At 37.4% G+C, this 17,343-nt stretch overlaps 1 protein-coding gene across 2 annotated transcripts in view; it reads right to left on the reverse strand.

Moving 5' to 3' along the window:
• MON2 (MON2 regulator of endosome-to-Golgi trafficking) overlaps positions 1-17,343 on the reverse strand; it is a 74,046-nt gene that overhangs the window by 46,835 nt on the left and 9,868 nt on the right. For both annotated transcript variants that reach the window (XM_075080934.1, XM_075080933.1), the window contains exons 2-7: positions 10,245-10,308; positions 5,800-5,927; positions 4,821-4,952; positions 1,870-1,999; positions 1,225-1,322; positions 425-550 (exon numbers count right to left, since the gene is read on the reverse strand). In XM_075080934.1, the coding sequence (XP_074937035.1) occupies positions 425-550; positions 1,225-1,322; positions 1,870-1,999; positions 4,821-4,952; positions 5,800-5,927; positions 10,245-10,308 (678 nt within the window). The remainder of the gene's footprint in view (positions 1-424; positions 551-1,224; positions 1,323-1,869; positions 2,000-4,820; positions 4,953-5,799; positions 5,928-10,244; positions 10,309-17,343) is intronic.

Genomic DNA, 17,343 nt, shown 5'->3' on the forward strand with positions numbered 1-17,343 from the left:
GATCATGGTGCATTTATATACGCTAGATCCACAAAATTTGTAGTCATGATTTCTGCTGCTTTGCAAGTGGGGCAAAGTTAATGTTTTTGTAGAAATAACAATGCCACAAACTAAGTTACAGAGCTGTCATAAATTGTGCAAGATAAGAAAATGCGCCTTTGGAGGAGATACAAATGGCAAAACCGAAAGTGAGACAGAGTACAACATGCTCTACAAAACACACAAACACAAATAAAGCGTACGGGAATAGAAAACAGTAGACAAAAAGCACACAGTACTTTTTTATCATAAAAACCCGACATGTAAAAGCTACAAGTCCTTTTGAAAAGCAGTACTCGCACTAAATTAGAGAGGACTTAATGATGTTTAAATTTTGCTACACATGAATAAAAATCTTCCTATTCTCTCTCCAAGAGCTACTCACTTGTAAAAACACTTGTGGAAAGTCATTGAGGACTGACTCAAGAAGTTCAAGGCCAAACGTCCGGGTCATTTCTGTCATACCCACGAGCCAGTAGGGAGCATCAGCATTAACTAACTGACAAAGATCCTTAAAAAGAAATACAGTAACATTTACATTCTCTGCAGAGTCCTGTAACCACCATAAGTTTTCTGAATCTACAACAAAATCTATGCTCTCTCCCACCTTTGTAATGAGTAGTTTGCCAATTTCAACATAATTTTTCCTCAAAGACTTGTTTTACATTAATTTATTAAGCAAAAAACTTTTTAAAAGAACTTTTAAACTTTCCTGATATCCTCGTACTAATTATGTTCATTCCTGCTCTCAAAAAAATCTCAAGACCAGCAAATTTGCTAATTCAAAGAGATTTTTATTGGTATGATGAATACAACTACTACTTTTCATTATATTCTTGACTTTAACACACAATACCAAGCACAAGCAGCAAGACTATTGCTGCTATAGTAGCAATGTTTGGCTCATGGAAAAAGGAATCTTGAATTTAATGCAGACATGCATGCTTAGCTATTATTTAAGATTTATAGTGAAATATTTTCCTAGGCCACTTTGTCTTAATTTTCCAGTCATACCCCTGGGATACAGCATATCATTGCCAATTACAATAAATGCGCGTAAGAAAGACTGAGGCTGTGGTTAAGGACTGGGTCAATATGCCAACAGCAGATTTTTGAAACTTCTTACAGAGATATAGAAGCACCCAAGCATAACTGCAGGTGTATAAATATATTCTCCCCAACTACCTGAAAAAGCATGTATGCATCTTTTGCACATGGCTTGAGTGTACTGACAGATCTTCTGTTACTATTTCCTTGAACTGCAGCTGGCTGGTCAATAGTACCTGTGTAAAAACAAAAACCAGTTTTGTGAACAAAGGAACTGTTGGAAATCAAGTACACATTAAGTGCTCTTACAAAAAGATTCTAGGAGAATAGCCAGGTAATTCTTCTGCAACTTATCATGTCTACAGAAATAAAAGTTAGATTGAATACCAATGATCATCAATACCAAACATTCCTTTCCAATAAACGTTCTCTTCAAAACTACTATTTCCACATTTTACACACCCAGTAATCTAAGGTACCTTCCTCCTAAATGACACCCTCACCTCAAATTCCTTCACAGCACTAACCTGAAGACCAGTTCTCACAGCTTGAAAAAAACCTAATTTTATATATTGCTGTACTGACTTGGACTGACACAATGGCTAAGGTTTTCGTCTCCTTTGAATACAAGCAAATGTATAAAAGACTGTAAAAATGAATAATGTCTGATTTTTGAAAATAACGTTTATAGACTTTTTACTACTTCTTTATCTAAAAAAGATATACATTTGATGTATGTCCAAAAAACAGGTTAATACAAGCAAGAGTACAAAGTATGCCAACCTTTGTATCGTTCATCTTCAGCCACCACTCTCTCAAATACAACAGTAACTACCTGCCGCACTGTAGCTGCCGCAGTGTTATTTGTGATGTTATCTTTCGTGAAGTGCAATCGAAAACAAAGTACAATTGCCTGAAAGGGGGGGAAAAAAAATCAGCTTATAACAATATATTTTCATCCTTTAGCGAAGAGTCAAGATAGTTGATTGAGGAATGCTTGCCACTAGTTTGTCAAAAGGTTGCCTGAAAAAAATCTGATTTAATAATTTTAAATTTGAAGAACCAGTGTAAGTTTTATGGATCACCCTAGCCAAAAATCTCTTGAGTCATCCTCCCCAAAGGTAATCTAGAAGTGGTATTAACTGACGACATTATAATGTGCTAATAAAACTACAATCACCATACAGAGGATAAACAGTAATCAACCACATAAAACAACTTGTATGAATATTTATGTCAAAAGGACATTAGGATTATACAGTTAATCACAGAAAGGTCACTCAACTCCAAAGCTAAAATGCCATTCCTCTCCTACATTAAATCACAATACTTTCACAATCACGTTGCCTCAGCTGCTATTATTCCTCTCTAAGGTGCATATTTTAATGTGTCATTGTGCTGGAAGTGACCTGAATACTGTTTCCCATTGGATTTCATATTACCTCTAACACATAATTTAATACTTATTTTATAATTAATTTTGAAAATTAACATCTGTATATATAGTGAAACCTGTATTTCTTGTTATTTTGTCCTTATTCTGTGTTCTTGCACTTGCATGAACTTCAGCCACACCCGGCCATAGCACTACATGCTCTAAGCCATACAAGATTCAGAATTTTCTTTTGCTTCTTCTTCTCACAAATGATGCTAGTTTGGAATTTTACAACACAATCACAAACTTCTGGACTTTCAGAAGATCCTGCATGATCCTCTGATCTAAAAGCAGTGCCTATATTAAGAGGCTTTTCAATATGGTGTACCCCTAATTTTCTTAATTTAAATCAACAGTCAAGCTGAACCATGAATATATGTCTGGCTCAAACTGATTTTCTCCAAGAACCTTTCAACATGGAAAAAAAACCCCAAACTATTTGGTTAACTGAGAAACTCTAGCAATTTCAGGCCTTGGATAACACTTGGAAATTTTACAGGCTATTGCTCTGTCAGGAATGTGGTTTTTTTTTTTCTTACCGCTGTCAGGGTCTGCCCAAATTTGATTATACATTTCTCAGGGTTCTAGATTTTAACATGCAGTAAGGAAATTGTTAGAAGTACAGCAATTAGATTCTCCAGTAATTAGATTATGTGAGCATGCTTCTGGGTCAGGATACAAGACAAGTGAAAGACATGCTGGGAAAGACCTTCCTTCCTTCTTTGATATGACTGTGCCCACATATTCGTGTGGCTGGTGTCCAAAAGTAGAAAGTTTCTAGACATTATAGAGGTGAACAAATAAAGGATGATGAAAAATGTCTTTGGGAGACACACACAAAAAAGCTAAGTGAAATAGGATGTAGATACCAGGAACCTAAGGATAAGGGGGAAGAGAGAGAGGAGGTATATGGAGGCAGGGGAAGAAGAGTAAATGAAGGAAGTGATGAGAAGCAGAAGGGAGAGGTACGGTGAACTTAAACAGCAACTGTCTCCTAGAGCCTCGATTCAGACTTGATCAAACAACGTTGAAGGTTGTTAAAAAACATCTGCTACCCAGCTAATGACTGACAATCCTGCTTTCTAAAGTATTTCCATTTTCTTCAAACACGATGCTTCTGCCTAAGTACATAGCACCTCACTTCAAAAACGAGCGTGATTTGGAACAAAAGAAACAAGATAGTGCTGAAGAGTCTTTGACGTAATTTGTTTACCAAGTCAAAAAAGAACCTACAGATAAACCATTCAATCCTTAACAAATCTCTATTCTGCCATTTATAGGTTTTATAAATTTTCCATTATCTTCCTGCTTTCAGCAGATGTTTGTAACTTAGCTTCGTTTTCCTTTCATGTTTTTCCTTCCCTTGGTTAAGTAGATCAGTAATTATTTCAATATCCTCACATTTAACCAGTTAGAAAGTTATTAAAACCACAAAGAAACAAAGAAAAACTGAAAACCTTCCACCAGAACAGAATGCCATCAAAAAATATTCTTCAATTCTGCTCCCTCAAAACAAAAAAAAAAAACCAAAAAACAAAAAAAACCACACCCAACCAAACCCAAAAGAACCCCCAAAACACTCATATTAAACCAATACACCGAAGGCGGAACATAATCAAACCAGCAATTTAGAATGATTTGTTTAAGAAGAAAAAAAACTTTCTTAAGTTAAAGTGAAAAAATTATAACACATAATCTAGAAGAATTTACTTTAAACAGAACTTCACAATTCAGAGATGGGTAAACAACGTTCCTCCTTCAGAGAGAACTCTCTCATAACTTACGATTAAAATGGATCAGATTCCCTCTTTTTTGTCTTAGTTCAAACATAATATCCAAAATGGTACATGTTTAAAATTATGCAATGAAGGTATTACAGTTCTGACTGAAAGAGCAAGAACTGCACTGCTTCCAAAAGGTATTTAAGGGTGGCAGGCAGCTTCTAATACTTGCTTGATTAGTGAGAACTTACACACTGTTATGTGCTCTGATTTCAGTTCGAAAACATGCATACGATGAATTTAGCAGATGAGGAGGACAATCATTAGCCCAATATTTTTATTTAAAGTTCCCATTAAGTCAGAAATGTATCATTGTGGAGGAATTAAAAAAACAGATTGAAAAGGAAGCTAAAAGAAATCCTGTTTCCAGAGTCTAGCTATAAAGACAATAGGGACACAGCAGAATCAAGAAAGCCCCCTCCTCTTCCATTCTTTCCAAATGCTTCATATATAAAATTTCTCCCTGTTTTTCCTCTTGAATATTTTAAGTGCTGTAGTTGCCACTAACAAATTCTTACCTTGGACAGTGCTTCATCATGCACAACTGTATTGGTTGTTAAAAGTACAAGAACTGTCTGAAGCAATTTGAGTTCTTCAAGACTATTTTCCATCAGTTGCCAAAGCATATTTATAATGTTTCCTGCTGCAGCCTACAAAAAAATAATTTTTTGCTAACAATTAAGATGTTACATACTAGTGTATCATGTGCACACATGTAAGAATAGGACTGTCATAAATGGATACCATAACTGAATTTGCCTGTTTGCCTATACCATAGGACTACATTGAGAACATAAAGCCAATTTCATTGCCACAAGCTTCCCAAAATATTTTTAGAGAATTGACAGCAGAAATCTCTTAATGTGTGGTCCAAATTAAAGTGTGCACTTCATCTTCTACTTGGAAATATATGAGAGACAGTATAAAGACATTTTACCCTCAGAATCCATTCATATGAGAGAAAAAACAGTGTAATTTTACATTACACAAGCACAAATGAAGGTGTATTTTAACAGTATTATTTTCACCAGCTTTTTAACACACTACACATGCAATACCATAATATATCATGACATTTACAGTTGCAGGAAATGTGCATCCATTTTATCTTATTTTTAAAAGTAACATGTAAAAAAAAAAATACATAACAATATCACAGAGTAAATTTTGTGGAAGCCACCTTAAGAATTGTATTTATCAAGCACCATTATCTGTTCTGTTCCTGCAGTGTAAGAATGCAAACTAAACAAGCTGTTTTGAATTTTCATTAATTTCCTTCTAGAATTTACTAATATTTCCTCACCTTTTTTTCTTTTTCCTTTTTCATTGTCAAAAAGATTTTCTTTTAAATTACAATTTTTTAAAAACATATGAGTAAAATACTTTGCAGACTATGTTCACTGTAATACAAAAAACCTCCCCCCAAAAAAAGCATTCACCTTCAGTTTGAGGCCTGTATTTCTCACACTGGAATATTTATATAAAGATTGATCTTACCTCTGAAACAACTTCATGGGACATGAGCCTCTGTATGGCTGCTAGACACAGCTGAGTGATCTTTGGTTCCTTTGTTCCACAACCCATTAGAAAAGGCTGAACTACCTCTGAACTGTTCTCTTTCAATGCTTTCAAAAAGAGATATGGAAGCAGTCAATGTTTAACACTGAAGAATACAATGCAAAATTTGTTAATCATACCTATTAGTAAAAAACAGTCTCCAGTCTTGGAAATCTGGAACTTAACAGGGAAAAGCCAAGAGAAGACAGCTGCTAGACTGCCGCAGCTCACTTCCACAATTACCCTGGCTGAGGCTCAAATCCCAAGCACCTTCTCCCTTACACACTCAAGCAACGTTTTCTTTCCAAATCCGAAACAGCCATTTGGAGTCCATTTGGTTAGTAAGAACCTGTAACGTTCTGTCCACCCCAGAGCTTTCCCTGGCCTTGCTGTGGTGACCAGCCTCAGGCTGGTAGCCTTCTCCTTCTGCTTTGCTTCCCCCTTGGCACTGACTTCAAAAGCAACACAAGTGTAGCACAGAGAGATACATCAAACCACGCAGCACAAAGGGGAACAGCAAAATGCCACCAACAAAACAGGAGGAGAAAGAGGCTGGACTCTTTGCATCCTGAGTACATACACCTGGCTGTGAATTTCTCAACCAGTGTTTTAGTGAGAAAGGGCAGCTTCTTAAAATGAAAGTTTGTCAAGAGAAAACATATTTCATTAACTTTTTTTTTAATGAGGAGAAAAAACTTCATACTGAATACAACATACCACACTGATACTTTAAAAAAGTTCTTCCCCATAAACATAATTCTAGAAATCTAGATAAACTTCATAAAACTAAAAAGGAAGAAGGTATTTCTCAAAGATGAAAGGAAAGCATGTCTCTGACCGATGAGCGCTTTTCTGTTTGCAGGCGTGGTTGTTGATTCACGCAACCTTTTAAGAATTCAGCTGCTCATCACTATTTCAGATATTAAAAACTTCCTCACAGTTGAAAGTTCAACGTGTGTTCTTACACTGAATGTCATACACAGTGTTTTAGTCTGCATGTAATGAAAGAAATGCGTTCATGAAAAAGTTTCACACCCAGTTTTAGAGCATAGATCTTACCACAAACAAAAAATACATTCTCACACAAAAATGCAAACATGATCAATTGTATTTTTTCTATTGAGCAATTTGAAGTTTGGCTCTCAAGAGGGTTTGTTATTTAGTAACACTGCAACTAATTAAAAGAAAAAAAAATCAAGGTAAAAGCTACAAAAACGTATTTTAGTGATATTTTTCAACTGAAGCACTACCATGACTAACAAATTCCTATGAAAACAAACGCTAGTGTAACTATAGATGCCAACTTCCTATAAGGTAATAGCTCTTACAGGGTGATATTAACACATATAGGATTCATAGTTTGGCCAGCCTCTTCAGAGCCAGTACAGGCTTTACAACCAGCTGACAGAGGCTGACTTTGCACCAAGTGCCTAATCAAAAACAATTAAAATGTCAGCATAAATGTGAATGAATACATAGGTTCGCTGCCTGTTTAACAATCTGCTTTGATTTCAACAGGGTTTTTTTTTAACTTAACCATGAAGGAAATAAACCTGTTTTTAAAATATACAGCATAAACTATATCCACCAATACCATTCTCTTATGAAACACCCCATGATTTTCAAATTAAAAACAAAACATTGGCTTCTTAATCAAAAACAGAAGTTTGTTCCCAATTAAGACACGCCATTTAGGCATCTAATTGTCAGTGTCTACATGTGAGCTAGATGTCTAAGCTGCTTGTATAGTCTATGAACACCTACAACACATGGCAAACAAAGCCCAGAGAGCTCACTCTAACACGGGCACAAATGCTTCTTCACTCATATAAATTTCCAAATTGACATTAAATGCTAGCCATCATGCAAAAAGAAGACAGCAAAATTTTAAGATACCTCAAACCATTTACCCATAAGACTCATGATAAAGTTCTGAATGGCAAAAATGACATGACAGTTAATAAGCAACAAGACAAACCTTTTACAGTCCTTTTCCTGTAATCCATTAAAAACAATAATCTCACAATAAGATCTATACAAGGATTTTTACTTTATGAAGCTGAAAAATTAATGTTTCATAGTTCTGGTTTGGTACAAATCATTATATTAGCTTCAGTCTTAAAATACACAAAAATTTTCTTATATCCAGGTCTGCTTCCATTTTGCTACCAAAATTATGTAAGAATATATTAAAAAAGAACTCTATCATAACGAACCACATCAAAAAAGAAGTTTTGGGACAGTAAAACTTACTCCTTCATTCCATCAGCAAGACTATAATTCTTTTTTTTTAAAAGAACTTCCAAAACAGAAGTATGAATTGCACATGTCAGAGCCACGTGGAAATAACTTCTCACATTTATCTCCTGCGATATAAAGCAGAAGCTCACTTCTCTTTTGGAATTACTCAAATCCTCATAAATAAATTATAAAGCACGTACATACTGCCAACAATGAAGACTTTGAAACTGTTCAACTTAACTTTTCCAAGAGGAAGAAAAAAGTTAGAACAATGACCTCCAAGTTCTAGCAGGTTAAACACATCTCACCAGACCTAACATTACCTCTGAGTATTTGTCATTTTAAGATTGCATCTATTTTCCTAAAAATTATAATCCTATGCAGTGTAATGCTTCAAGAAAGCATCAGGTCAGCTTATTCAGAGCAATCTGATACAGTCGTTTTCATCTATTTTAATGAAATGACAGTTTACATCAAAATATAACGAAAAATCATATCCCCAATCAAAACATATATTTAGATTATTAGAATGTCTAGTAGATGTTCCTAAATCATCTAGCAGTCAAAAAGTATCTACGTCACTAGATTCACAATTACAGCAGCCTTTGCAGCTTTATTATTACTAAAAAAAAAATTAAATAGCAGATAGGAGACAACAGAGATCTTGACATTAACTTACCTAAATTATTAGGTTACAGCTGATACCTCAAAAAACACAAGAGTCCATAAAGAACTGGCCCTGCTGAACGGCATTATGTTTAAACTGTGGAATGTTGGATAATGTGCAGGCAAAGTATATGCTCCCCTCTGTTCCACAGTTTCTTACTGGGGAAAAAGTTACTAACCTATTAGCAAAGATCAACTAATCAAAATAACTTTTAGGACCTGCTGGTTTTCCAAACCTCCTAACAACAAATCTGCACAGTTTTTTTGATGAATGAAATGAATACTAACTACATTCTAGTTTAAACCTTCCAAAGGAGAAGTACTTACAAAATTTGACCAACTACCAGAAAGTATTCCCTCAAAAAGGTAAAAGTAAAGATTGTCTATCCTTGGCCAGAATCAATGATCTTTCACACCTCTTCACTTAGAAATGAAGATTAAAAAACAAAGAATTTTGCAGGATTACAAACTAGCTTTCTAAAATATAAAGTTCTTTATACAGTAATATGCTGAAGAACATTGACAACTTCCCAAATGACTAACTAGAGATTTCTCTCGTTCATTTGTGTATTTTGATATAGCTGACATTACCTGGCATAGTTTCCCACTTATGTCAGCATTCATGACAGCAGTAAAAACAAAGAAAATAAACAAATAAAAAAGAGGCATTAAAGTGAAATATTGAGGGGTGGGACTCCTACTTCAAATAATCCTAGAAAGTCCCTCCTTACCAATATCTGATTTACATACCTCAAAATAAGAAATAGTTTTACATCTATTTCATTTGGACCTTTCAAATAATTTAGCATTTTAAGGAGTTTTTACTACAGCTGAGGTAGACACTCAAGTACTAATACAGGGAGATTCAAATCCTGCCAAAGGCTTCACCAGCAATCGGCAAGAAGCCACCAGTTTACATGCTATTTAATAAAGCTGAAGAAAGTCAGTGATAATGTTTTAAGCGCTTACAAAGCTGCAACTCACAAGATTCTCCCGTCCCTCAAGACAATGGTACATCTTAAATTGAATGACCTTGTCTCAGATTAAGATGGATTTTTGCCTGCCAGGTACAATTCTCCAAAGGCTAGACTCTCATACTAAACACACGATGAGGATAATACTGCAGAACTCCACACAGAGCAGTCAACAATAGCTGTGGTGAATATAGACAGTGAATAAAACATTGAGAATTTGGAGTCAAAGCATTTAATGCTATTTTTCTAAGTGGATGATTACTTTCATAGAGCCACAACTGAAAATGGAGACCTTCCTCAGCGTAAGTATAGCACTAGCATTAAAAAGTACTATTAAAAAGTTCTCATGCTACTGGATTTTTTGCTACATGCCCAAAAGTAAAGCATCACTGATATAGCACACACGAAAAGACATGTAGGTTTGTTACACATATCCAAGACATCTTTTTAACATTTTGATGTGTGGCCCAAGTTTGTTTTCCCCATTGCACTGCAAATAATTACCTGCCAAAATATCAGTGTTCCGTGCAGCTATTGTTTTCACTTTTATTATTCCTGATTCAGCAGCCTGGAGGAAAAGAAAATAAGTAGTTTAGATGCTATTTCATACCTCAGTATCTTGAAAGAAATAAGAATATTGAAGATAAATAAAAATATACTGTCTCAGAACAAAAATGTTTTTGTAGTGTTTTCAGTAAGCAGAGCTAATGCAGAATTGAAACCTTTGTAGCTTCTGGAATTCCTTTCTGGAATTCCACAGGAAGGGGTTCTGTGGTTCAGAATTTTTAGAAACCATGATTCTCGCTGTATTATTTTCCAGTCCTATGAATGCAAAGAGAAATCACTAGTAAACAAAAAACTGTTACATAGTCCCTGTACAGTTTCAAACTGTGAAACAATTACTGTGATATATAATCTGTCACATTCATTGGGCTGAAATGCTAAAGAGACTGAGAAGACCAGTAATTATACCAATGCTTAAGACTTAAGCAATGAAATCCAGTTCATAAACTGGATGTGGTACACGACACTTGAATATTAGTACTGTTCTTCCAGTGGGGTAGCGGTATTTTCCATTTGAAAGCTAACGCTTTCACTAACAATGAGTACCAGAATGAAACTCATTTTCCCATGGACTTTGCATCCTGAACGCCCTACACAAACTATGCCAGGGCAGTACCACAAAGAAGCCTTCCTAACAACACTCTGTTCTTCCTGCCGTGCCATACAATCCACACCAACAGTTCCTCCCCTTTCCCAGTAAGTATGACCTGACAGACCAACAGCATCCTCCTCTCCCTCACGCACCCCTTCAGCAGGGCCCAGGGTGCAGATGTGCAGGCTGGGGGATGCATGTGCACACACCGTCTGGACGTCAACCAGGTGCTGCAGAGCTGAGGAGCCCACTGAGAAGATCACATACTGCTGTGAGGGAACAGCAATTCTCCCTTCAACTGTCCATAAACGCTTCCAAGCATAAATCACTAAAGTCATGTTCTCTAATGAAATCAAGCCAAACTGAAAATATAATGTTGTGGCTTTGCATTTCAAAATTACAATTTCTGACAAGTTTTGTGTTAAAAAAAAAAAAGGCAAAATACATTGCAAACAGCTCCTTTCCATTTTTTAGTTCTGTTAATACATTAGAAACCTCTGGAAACAATTAAAGAAATAACGTGCAATATGCTGCACACCAAAATAAATGCATCAGATTCTCCCAAATGATACAACACATTACTAGGAAATACTATTGTGCCAAATTTCAAAGTACATTTCCCCTTTTAGTTTAGGTTCATATTTCTGTGTACTTCCCACACTAAACACTTCCATTTTTCCATGGATTATTACTATCCGACGCTATATAAAACAGATTAGAGAAGCAGACAAGCTGTGGCAGCAGAAATATGAAAGCAAGAGTACATGAAGTTCCACCATGTAGTAATATACCCCCTCAAACAAAACACTACTCCAACAAGATTTCCCAGAAAGTCAGGTTAAGATGACTGTACAAATTCAAAATCAAATATTTTCATTAAGATCTGATAAACATATTTCTCAAAATAGCTAAATTAGAAATGTGGACCTGAAATTTTCTACTTTTATTTTATTTTATTTCCAACACAAACAAAAAGACTAAACACTGCCTTTCCATCATTGAAGAGATTTGTGAAATTCTGGGAATTTATTTAAGCTTTGCTAAACACAGTGTTTCTACTTTAAAAATATAGACAGAATAATATCCACAGTGTCTGAATTAACACACAACATGCTCAAATAAACAAAGTGACATGGAAACGTATCTTTCACATAATTAAAATGAGGAGTGCGAAATGCACTTCTCATTTATTTTAATTACGTTCACTTAACGTGTTGAAGTGTCTTAAGTTTTAAGTCAATCCCTGTTCTTCAGTTATAAATTGTCAGCTAATTGGGGGGGGGGGGGGGTGTCCTTGTCACAACAAATTGTTCCTACTAATTAATATGAAGGATTTGTCACAGTCCAACATTAATTATCTTCAGACTAAACCTCATCACATCTACTGGCAATTGATTTCTTTCTTGCCAGGAGTGACAAACTCACCCTGAATAAAAGCAATGTTAAGCCTGCCCACATGCGTGACATTCACAAACGCCACGAACTCTGCACAAAGAAGGAAAAAATTATTTCCAACACAATGTCTCCCAGTTAGTTGCTTCCGTGCTAGCTTTATATAAAATAGCATACATTTTTTTAAAAAGTAAGGTAAAACAAAACAACACCTATTAGACTTTTTCTACTGCTCTGAATATACCAGATAGTTTTTCTCCATGAGATACAGGAAGTTCTATGATTATCTGCATTATGCTCTGGTTTCTATTTAGAATTGCAATTCAAAATGTTTACAGTTAAAAACTAATTACACTGCACATATCCTACAGAAAAAAAAACCACAAAACCCCCAACACTCCACTATATATGTAAAAAAGACCACATATTAATATTCACAAAAAATTACCTCACAAATGACTAGTAGAAAAAGTGAAACTATAAATAGTTATCTGGCTATTCCATTTCCATCAGTACAAAAGTATATTTGGATCACATCAATTTAACTTGGCAAGTTAAAAGAGATATTAGTAGATACTAAGTTTACAAATTTACATCAATTTGAAATTACTACAGCACTCCCTAGAACACTGCCCCATTAGAAAAGGATCTTATAAAAACACTAATCAAGGAGATGGCCAGCACCATACTACGCATTTAGAAGTAAACATGATAATTTCCTTTCACACAAACCACCTGAGGAACCTGGATATACAGAAGTCTATGGGACCTGATGAGATACATCCCAGAGTCCTGAGGAAATCAGCTGATGTAGTCGCTAAGCCACTCTCCATGGTATTTGAAAAGTCATGGCAGTCAGGTGAAGTCCCTGGGGACTGGAGAAAGAGAAACATTGTGCCCATCTTTAAAAAGGGTATGAAGAGGACCCAGGGAACTACTGTCCTGTCAGCCTCACCTCTGTGCCAGGGAAGATCATGGAACAGATCCTCCTAGAAGCCTTAGCACATGGAGGACAGGGAGGTGATGCAAGGCAGCCAGCATGGCTTCACCAAGGGCAGTCCTGCCTGACCAGCCTAGTGACATTCTATGATGGAGGGACTACATCAGTGGACAATGAAAGAGCTACGGATGTCACCTATCTGGACTTCTGTAAGGGCTTTGACACGGTCCCCCACAGCATCCTTCTCTCTAAACTGGAGAGATACAGATTTGATGGGTAGAATGTTTAGTAGATAAGGAACTGGCTGGATGGTCACATCCAGAGGGTAGTAGTCAATGGCTCAATGTCCAGATGGAGACCAGTGACGAGTGGTGTCCCTAAGGGGTCCATACTGGGACCAGTACTATTTAATATCTTCATCAGTGACATAGACAGTGGGATCGAGTGCACCCTCAGCAAGTTTGCAGATGACACCAAGCTGAGTGCTGCAGTTGACACACCAGAAGGATGGGATGTCATCCAGAGACCTAGACAAGCTGGAGACGTTGGCCTGTAAGAACCCCATGAGGCTGAACAAAGCCAAATGCAGGTTCCTGCACCTGGGGTCAGGGCAACCCCTGGTATCAATACAGGCTGGGGGATGAAGAGATTGAGAGCAGCCCTGCAGAGAAGGACCTGGGGGCACCGGTGAACGAAAAGCTGGACATGAGCCAACGTGTGCTTGCAGCCCAGAAGGCCAACCGTATCCTGGGCTGCATCAAAAGCAGCGTGGCCAGCAGGTCAAGGGAGGTGATTCTGCCCCTCTACTCTGCTCTGGTGAGACCCCACCCAGAGTGCTGCATCCAACTCTGGAGCCTCAGCACAATAAGGACATGGAACTGTTGGAGTGGGTCCAGAGGAGGCCACAAAAATGATCCGAGGGCTGGAGCACCTCTGCTGTGAGGACAGGCTGAGAGAGTTGGGGTTGTTCAGCCTGGAGAAGAGAAGGCTGCAGGGAGACCTTATTGTGGCCTTTCAGTGCTTAAAGGGGGACATCAGGAAGGATGAGGGCAACCTCTTTAGCAAGGTCTGTTGTGACAGGACAAGGGGTGATGGTTTTAAACTGAAGGAGGGTAGATTTAGACTGGATTTTTTACAATGAGGGTGGTGAAACACTGGAACAGGTTGCCCAGAGAGGTGGTGGATGCCCCAACCCTAGAAACATTCAAGGTCAGGTTGGACGGGGCTCTGAGCAACCTGATCTAGTTGAAGATGTCCCCACTCACTGCCAGGGGGTTGGACTAGATGACCTCTAATGGTCCCTTCCAACCCAAACCATTCTATGATTCTATGATAAATATAAGGTGCCATGTTTTTTAAAGCAGTCACCACTTTTAGAAGTAACATTATCAGTTTCCCTTAAGACCGCAGTTAATAGTTTAATGAGCAAGTTCTCTCTTTAACAAAGCAACATATGTGCATAATTCCTGTAACATAACAAAGCTCAAGTGTACCTGAAACCTTCAGTTAATTAGATTTCCTATTCTGCTACTTTAATAACTATGAAATGAACTGAAATAAAATGTCTCAAACACACACTTGCCCTTACTGGGCTTTGTTTCATGTTTCTCCTGAAGCAACTACAGCAGTCAGTTTGGGGAGAGGAAATGCTGAAGAACATAAACTGACTCTCAGTGATAGCACATATTCAAGTCAAACTCTTCTGGACACTGATTTGCTTTTAGGCAAACAGCCAATACTCTCACAGCAAAATTCAACAGGACCCTCTGGGCTCAAGAACTTGCCCATCATCTTTCTGCTTCCTTGGAACTTACCAAGTATTTGCTGATTACATAGAAATCACTCTTCACAGAAATCAAAGTACGGCAAATGGAGAATTTATGTACCAAAAAAAATATCAAAACACGTAGTGCTGCTGCAAGTAAACTGAAAAGAAGCCTAGGCATAATATCTGCCTCCTGGCCTCAAAGTTCCTCTCCTAAGGTACAGTCTGACGAGAACATTCATAGCTCCCTGAGAACCTCACCCTAAAGCCTTGTAGACAGAGGCTCTCTGCACAAGAGAGAGCGGGATGTGGAAATCTGTAGAGACTTTCAAACCCAGCTGTAAGAGTTTCTCAGATCCAAAACTCGTCCCCTCCTCACGGATTTCTCAGTCCTCAGTTCAAACAGGGAAGAACTTCAGCCTTTGTGTCATTAGATAGGGTGTGCACATCTTCCAGCTTTTTGGAAATTTTAACCCTTGTGTAGGGCCAAAATCACCATCAGGTAACAGAGACAGGTAACTTCTGCTCAGGCACTCAGGAAGCAAAGACGTAAACTACCCTCAAGTAAAATCAACATTTTCCAACAACCAGGTAACATTTAAGTCCCAGAGCTAAATTTCTCCACATAAAGTATGTGCACACAGACTAAAAAGATCTGTAACTCATGAATAGCATATGGAGGTACCAGGATAATTGGGGTATGCAATTCTACTAGCTACTGGTCAGGACAATGTAAAGGCAAGCCACCCATATCAGCAGCAGAGCAGTAAGTGCACCTGAAAGGCACCGGTTCCTAAAGTCTGTCTTTCAGGGACACTGTGAAAGCTCTCAAACCTAACCGCAGTGGATCAGTCTATGTTACTGAAACAGACTGCTACAGCTAACTCCATGACGATAATGTTACCTGGCAGCCCAAGACCGGCCACAAGGATAACGGCATGGCATATGCTTGAACACGTAACTGTGTAATTATTTAGCGGTTTACTTCTCACAGGCAAAGGCATCACGGAAGCCCTACTGCAAGGTGGCAATGCATACGGATGGGCAAGCAACATACCAGAGGGTCAGCTGGGATGTGACTTGACAGCACATCCCTGGCTCTACAGTAATCCCTATGGACTTGCCCTTACTCTGGGGTAAATGTGAGAGCGCTAGCCTTCTTTCATCAAAAAACAACAAGATGGTTAACTTTTCTTAAGGGAAAGATGAAACAAGTTTCTAATCTCTTACTAGTGACCCTTTTCAGAAAGTGAGAAGAATACCATCTCTACTGTATTAACAATTTTTTTTAAAGTTTCAAAAAGGGGGGTTTTAAAAAGGATCAACTTGCTGATCTTCAAATAAACCAGTATCTCAAAATTAGGATCAGAAGCCAGCATCTTTCTTTTTTAAACCAAAAGTTACATACACACATAAAGATATTTAGTGTAACAAGCAGGCATGTGCTAATTTCTGCTAAGGCTTGATCTAACTTGAAATATATTTTTGTCTGAACTTCTAAATATGATAGTATTGTTACAAAAAAGTAATAAATAAAGAATTTCCACCACTAATGCTTTGAACGACCATTTGTGTTTCAGTTGTGTGCTCAGAGCAAATTGCTATCTCCAGAGATACCAAAATTACTGTAAGGTTTGCAGCTCTTACTACACACAAGCTTTTGATTTCTCTCTTCTAAAAAGAAAAGCACTCAGGAATGTAGGCCTGTGTTGGTATCTACATTACATTGTTTGCCAACCTTCTACTATGATTGGATGTGAGTAATACATGTCATCTATGGTCACTTCCACATCTATTACATGAAATAAAAAGCACAATTTTTTTCTGTTCATCATTATCTGCCTTTCCAGCTGGAACACTACCCCTATATCCAATAGTTTAGATAAGAGATCCTCCTGTGTAAAGTACAGTTTCACTTCATTTTTATTCTGGCTGTTATTCTGCAAAAGCACATTCTGGACCATTACTGTACTGCTAAACTATTATTTGGAAAAGGACACACTCAAAATGCTCCACACTAAATCAACCTCATGAAAGCACTCGAGTATGCCACGTTTGTGTGAAAAAGCACTGTACTTGCCTTCTGTATTTTCATACTCCTCCCCAGGAGTACAATCCCTACTCAGACCCTTCTCTTATATATGCTCATTCTACCTGTGATTTAAACCGGAGAAATGCCAGTTCTGATCTGACAGCACTGTGCACTCACAGGGTTTTATTATATTGAATGATTTAATGTATTTGGATTAGAGCTTGCTCACATTCTACTAGCTTGGAGCAAAGCCTAGCAGCAGTCTCTGGGAATGAAGCACAACCCACTGTAATAGCAGATACAGGTAGGAAGTACATG

The sequence above is a fragment of the Phalacrocorax aristotelis genome, chromosome 1 (genome assembly GCF_949628215.1).
Source record: "Phalacrocorax aristotelis chromosome 1, bGulAri2.1, whole genome shotgun sequence".
Classification (NCBI taxonomy): Eukaryota; Metazoa; Chordata; class Aves; order Suliformes; family Phalacrocoracidae; genus Phalacrocorax; species Phalacrocorax aristotelis.